The sequence below is a fragment of the Gavialis gangeticus genome, unplaced genomic scaffold (assembly GCF_001723915.1).
Source record: "Gavialis gangeticus isolate Ggan-Ray unplaced genomic scaffold, GavGan_comp1, whole genome shotgun sequence".
NCBI classification, from domain to species: Eukaryota; Metazoa; Chordata; order Crocodylia; family Gavialidae; genus Gavialis; species Gavialis gangeticus.
This window is the reverse complement of record NW_017728996.1, coordinates 22645076-22651021: the sequence shown is the minus strand read 5'-3', so window position 1 is coordinate 22651021 and position 5946 is coordinate 22645076. Positions and strand designations below refer to the sequence as shown.

Here is a 5946-nt window from a genome sequence, read left to right as displayed (position 1 = left end):
GAAGAATAATGATTAAGTGGAAAAGATGCTTTGCATTAGATGTTGTCATTCAGCTGATATCTTAAAATTCAGCTGTATTTAAATCATGCACCGTGCATATTTTTCTGTCATTCCTACAGTTGCACAATTAGACTCCAATTATATACAAAATGATCTATTGTGCTTTCAATTTAGAAAATAACATTTCCAGAGTATTATCTAGGGTACCTGAGGATTTATCTATCTAACTGTCTTGAATTATACTTGGGCTTTATACTCAAGCATCTAGTCAGTAAAAACAATCTGATGTAGTCCCTCAATATAGTTTACTCTAGTAATGTTTTTTTTTTTCCTATTACTATCTTTTCTTTTTTTCATTCATCTTTTTCTTCTTCTCATTTAACAGAAATGCAAGTACACAAACCTGTTCTCACTAAGAATCATGAACAATGCTTTAAGCACGTTATAGTGACCAATGCTTTCATTACTTTCTAACCACCTATTCCAGGGGTGGGCAATTATTTCGAGTGGAGGGCCATTTACTGAGTTTTGGCACGACACCCCCTGGTTGCCATCTTGGGACCAGAAGTCCCACCCCCTAGCCCCCGACCTTTGCCACCAAAGTCCCTCCCCTTGCCCCTGGATGTACTCCTTTCAGCAAGGGGTTCTGCCATCTCGGAACCAGAAAACTATCAAATAATATTCTAAAAATCAAACATCTACAACATTCATTAATTCAATTTAAAAAAATATTTTTGTCCTGATTTACATGTATTTGTGTAGTGTACACAAAGGTGATCACACAATAGCTTAAAATTAAATCTTACTCTCGTATATTGTTGGGGAGTGGGGGGCAGGGGGATGTGTGGAAGCATGTGGGTATGTGTATGCATATGTGGGGTGTGGGTGGGTATGGGGTTTGTGGGGAATAGTGTGTGGGGGGAGGGTGGCTGGGGGTGTGAGGGTCTGTATGTATAGCAGTGTGAGGGGTGGGTGCATATATATCATGGGGTGTGCTTGTGGGACTCACCCTGTGAACACACACACACACACATACAGACACGCATACTGTGCCTCACTCACTCACTCTTCTTCCCTCATTGCTCTGTGTCCCTCTCCCCCTCCCTCATTGCATGTGCATGCACGCACGCGTGCACACACACACACACACACACACACACACACACACAAACTGGGTGGGGCCAGCCTTTCTTCTGAGTCCTGCTGGCTTCCCTTGGGTCCTACTGCCCCTGGCTCCTGTCACCTTTGACAGGCAGCCAGGAACAGATAAATATTAATTTTTCTACACTGTTTAGGTGCTCTGCAGGCTGGATAGAATGGCCTGGTGGGCCTGATCCAGCCTGCAGGCCATATTTTGCCCTCCCCAACCTATTCAATAGCCTTCCTACTATATTTCCACCATGTTTTATTTTTTTTTTTAAATGTTATGTTTATGGCAGCTTGAAAAAGAGTGTGAAAATGCCAGACTGACAGAAACCAAAGGCCTTTATTTGTACTCAAACTCAGCCTTGGCAAGATGTCTCAGTTTTTAGTACCCCCTCCATATGAGACGGTGGCACAGATTCCATTCTTGATCTAGCTGCTAATACCACTATTTATGAAAATCATTTGAAAGTATGACTTATTTAGCAAAGGCCTAATCAGGCAACAACTTGAAATCTCTTCTTGGACATTTCCAGCCATAGCCACACCAAACTCATACCAATGACCCAGAAGTCTTCATATACCAATCCTCCAAATCATCAAGTTATGCTGCTGCTTTTTGTTGTTGTTTTGCTTTGTTTTTTAATCTCATTTTCCTTTTTACATGCCTTTAATAACCCCCAAGTCAGCATCTTTCCTGAAGTGCTAAACTCATCTCCAAGACCAGACTGGCCTGCTCTTTCACTATAGGCATTTATACACATACATTTTCATGCTCTGACGCGTCAGAGATCCAGCATGTCAGAGCAGACTCAATTAACTGAATCTGCTTCGTACATAAGCTGGCGCACACTGCAGTGCATTGTGTTGTGTGCAGTATGTATAAGCGGCAAAATGCGTGTCAGTATGCAGAAAATGGCAGCAGTGAGCTTTTGAACTAAAACTCCTTTGATATGTTTTAGTTCAAAAGCATGCCACTGTCATTTTCTCAGCACTGATGTGCATTTCACCACTTATGTAACTGCATGCATCACTGCCCTGGGCACTTTTAAAAGCACCTGGTGCTGTGGTGCAAACATGTACAAATGCCCTATCTGTTTATCTGTAGTTTTGGTATGTCAATGGTGGGAAAAAACATTTCACTGCTGAGAACGTGACTACATGCTCATAACACCTGGTCATGGGGTATGTTTAACTATGCAAGCTTAGCACTGTCGCTGACTTCTGCAGAGGAGGCTGAGAAAAGAAAATATACAGATATATCTAAAAAAGAGAGACACCCATAGCTGAATAGATCTTAAAATGAGTCTTTGGTATAGCCCAGCTGTGAAGATCTAGAAATAGGACTATGTTTACGTCTTGCTACTTCTTACTGTAAAATCTAAGATCTGTCAGGCTGCTGTTTTTTACCATAAACTTTTTTCATTGCTCCTCTGTTTTTTGTTTCAGACACAAAGTACTCTCGCTGCTTTGGTGGCAAAGATATTCTCAATTAGGGTGGCTGGGGCACCATGGGGTGCCACCAGGTCTTTTGAAGGATGCCACAAAGTGTGAGAAGTTAAGCAAGATGTAAAGAGAGAAGCAAATACTTTAAGTAGATAAGCCAGGCTCAGGCTCACCTCTGCCTGGATGATCCCCCACCCTTACTACTCAGCCCCTGTATAAGGAGGTAAGCACTGTAGCTTATTAATTCGTTTTTGAAAGTAAATGCCACTCAACTCACAAGTTAGGGAGGGGCACCTCAAGTCTAGTGAGAGATGGTTCAAGTTCAAACAGTTTGAGAACTGCTACTCTAAGGTCTTTCACTGCCTATCCCCACCCAGCCTTTCAACTCAGTTGTGCATTTAACATCTCAGTTTCTCCAATGCAGGCAGACTTCATCACTTGTGCCTCTAAGATTGCTCTCAAGCTACTTATGTGCATGCAGGGAAAAATTTCCACAAAGGCTACTTCATTATGCTGCTTCAAATCCCTCTTTAAACTTCCTTTGTATGAGGCCTGCAAAAACTTGGTAATTGTTAGGCAGCTGCTCTGCCTTTACTTCTGCTTGTCAGGCTGACCAGTTTTGCCTCACTGCTCCCTTCTGCTCTTCCATCTATCATTCGCATACACATATCACCTTTCCTCTTACACTTAGATAGTGAAAGCTTAGGGGATGGCCTCTGTCCAGTTTCTGTATGACATCTGGCAAATGAGGCCCTGACCCATGAGAGGGGGGGTGCTCGGGCATTATGGTCATACAAAATTACCAGTTCTTAAAACTGTTACAATGCAAATTCTTGAACCCATGATTTCTAAACAGAGAACCACAAAACTATTAAAAACAAACAGACTTCAAATCTATAATGATGTTGCAAAGGGGGCAATAGATGAAGTACTTGGATAAAGAGGGGGTGTTAAGCTAGACCATTACTTTTTTTTGAAATGGAACTATCCAGTATATGAACACATTCATGTAATGAACTTTTCCCATAAAGTTATAGAGCTAGCCATTAATGAAAAAAAATTCATCTCCTTTTATATTAGTTAGCTTTAGCTGCCTGAACATTATTCAACAGAGTTGGCTATTCAAGAAAGCTATTTGGAAGGTGACTGGTGAATGCCTGTCAGTTCCTTTATGCGTTAGCAGTCACTGCCAGCACTTCCATATGAGGCTATGCAAGGCCACGGCAGCATAAATGCTAGATATAGAATATCTTGGAATCAGCCAGGTGACAGTTGCAACATGATCTCAGAGAAGCTACTTCTTCAAACAGCAAGGCAAAGAACCAGTATCGAATTGCTTCTAATTATGGGGCAGAGAACAGTGTATTTTGCATGTAATTAGCATACATTTTTGCAAACTGGGGATTCCTTATATTTAACAATTATAAATACAAACAGGTAAAAATATATAACAATAAAAAACATAAATATCTTCTCAACTTTATTTATATGGATGTTTATGGTGAACTCTACCTGCAATTTCTGAGATACAGATTCACACTCTGACATTAGCTGGGGTATAATTTCACCCTGTTTTTGAAGCTCCTCCAATTCCTGGAGAGAGAGAAAAAAAAGTAAAAAAGTTTTAGCGCACTTCAGTTAAAAAAAAAGAGTCTGTAAAATGACTTGTGAAAGTAGACCATATGCCACACAACCCGAATTAAAATACTTGTAAATAATATTTTTTCATTATAAAATACATGGTTAATTAATTTATTATGGGTAGAAAAGTAGTCAAGTTTGCACTGCATTTAATCCTTCCTTAAATACATGCTTTCAAGATGACAACACAATCTAGTTCCGCAAGATTAATGTAATTAGCTACATGCATAAATTGTCAATCTAAAATTACTAGAAATCTAGATATTCAATGAGACACACATCTGAAATGCAGTAAGGCTAAGAAAGATCTCTGGGTGTTAGACAGACAGGACATTAGACATGGTTTTGCTTGCATGGCAGGTAAAAAATATCAATATAGTTTTGGGCTACACTAGAACACAGAATGGGAAAGTAATAGATTGTCTTCTATGTAGCTCTGAGCAATCCCACCTGAGATACTGTTCACATCTTACACAAATGAAATGGACCAACAAAATGAGTTCAGAAAAAAGCAGTAAGATAATACAGAAGCAAGACTTACACAGAAAGTTTAAAAGGATTGGCGGCATAGGGACACACTTGAAGGGTGTAACTAGCCAGGACTACACAATACCATCTAGTATTTAGTGGTTATTATATGCAGCCTGATCTAATTTAAATCTGACATAGTATTGAGCAGTTAGGCTATGGCCACACATCATAAGCAGGTTTCTTGGATCTGAAAAAGAAACATTTGCATATTCTGCAGCAATTTTCCTGCTTTCTGCAAAAACTTGCCAAATATACCAACCTACCCCTAGATACAAAAAAAATCCTAGATAACTTCCTAGATAAAAGATCCTAATATTTCAAGACATCTCCAAAATTGTGTGTTCCTCTCCAACTTAAGGAACAGTCTTCCTTCAATCTGACTTCCTTTTATTTCCGCCTGAAATGAACAGAACTTTAGAGGTGCTTCTTTCATGGCGACATCTATGACTAGGCTCCATGCTGGCTTATCTAGCAAAGTCAGGGACAGACTACTTATGACATGAGCATTAGGAATTAGCTGATATAAGAGAGCAATTTGAAAGCAAGCTGACATACTGCTCAGAAGTAAATGGAATCTAAGCCTGCAACATCCAAGAGTCAACCAATTTTCAGTTTTATTTGGTGTCTCAAAAACATGAACCTTGAGGAAATAGGTGTCACAAAATAGGGGTTATTACATATGCATTACAGTAGAAAGGCTGGGAAGAAAGCATGACATTTTTTTTTGAAACATGGTGCTGAAAACTATATTATATTTATAACTGTACATCAAAATCCATTTCCTTAAACTATTTCCTTGTACCATCTTAAAAACCTTTAACTGCACTGCTTTTTAGGGGCACCAGCTGAGAAGCTATAATGACACCAGGCAAGCTTGACTACACCTGCTGTCTGCATTTGCTCAAGTCAGCACAGAACATTTGGTTGCTATCATGAAAAAAAAATGATTCAGTTATTCTTTCTCTGTATTCAAGGGCCAAGTCTTCAACATCATTCCCCTTGCCAAAATGAACACCTCTATGTTAAAATAAGAAATTTATTAACTCTGAATGAACATCAGCAACCTCCTTGGATTTTAGCATGAACAGCAATGCAATAAAGCCTAACACTTCGCTGTAAAACATCTTAAAGAGGAAGTACATTTCTTAACAGGGAGACTGTTCTTAACAGGGAAACAACCTTATT

General features: G+C 39.5%; 1 protein-coding gene across 1 annotated transcript in view; it reads right to left on the bottom strand.

Annotated features, from left to right (window-relative positions):
* Positions 1-5946, bottom strand: part of HOMER2 (homer scaffolding protein 2) — a 120317-nt gene that overhangs the window by 7795 nt on the left and 106576 nt on the right. Inside the window, exon 8 of the mRNA XM_019504129.1 lies at positions 4102-4182. Coding sequence (XP_019359674.1) covers positions 4102-4182 — 81 coding nt within the window. The remainder of the gene's footprint in view (positions 1-4101; positions 4183-5946) is intronic.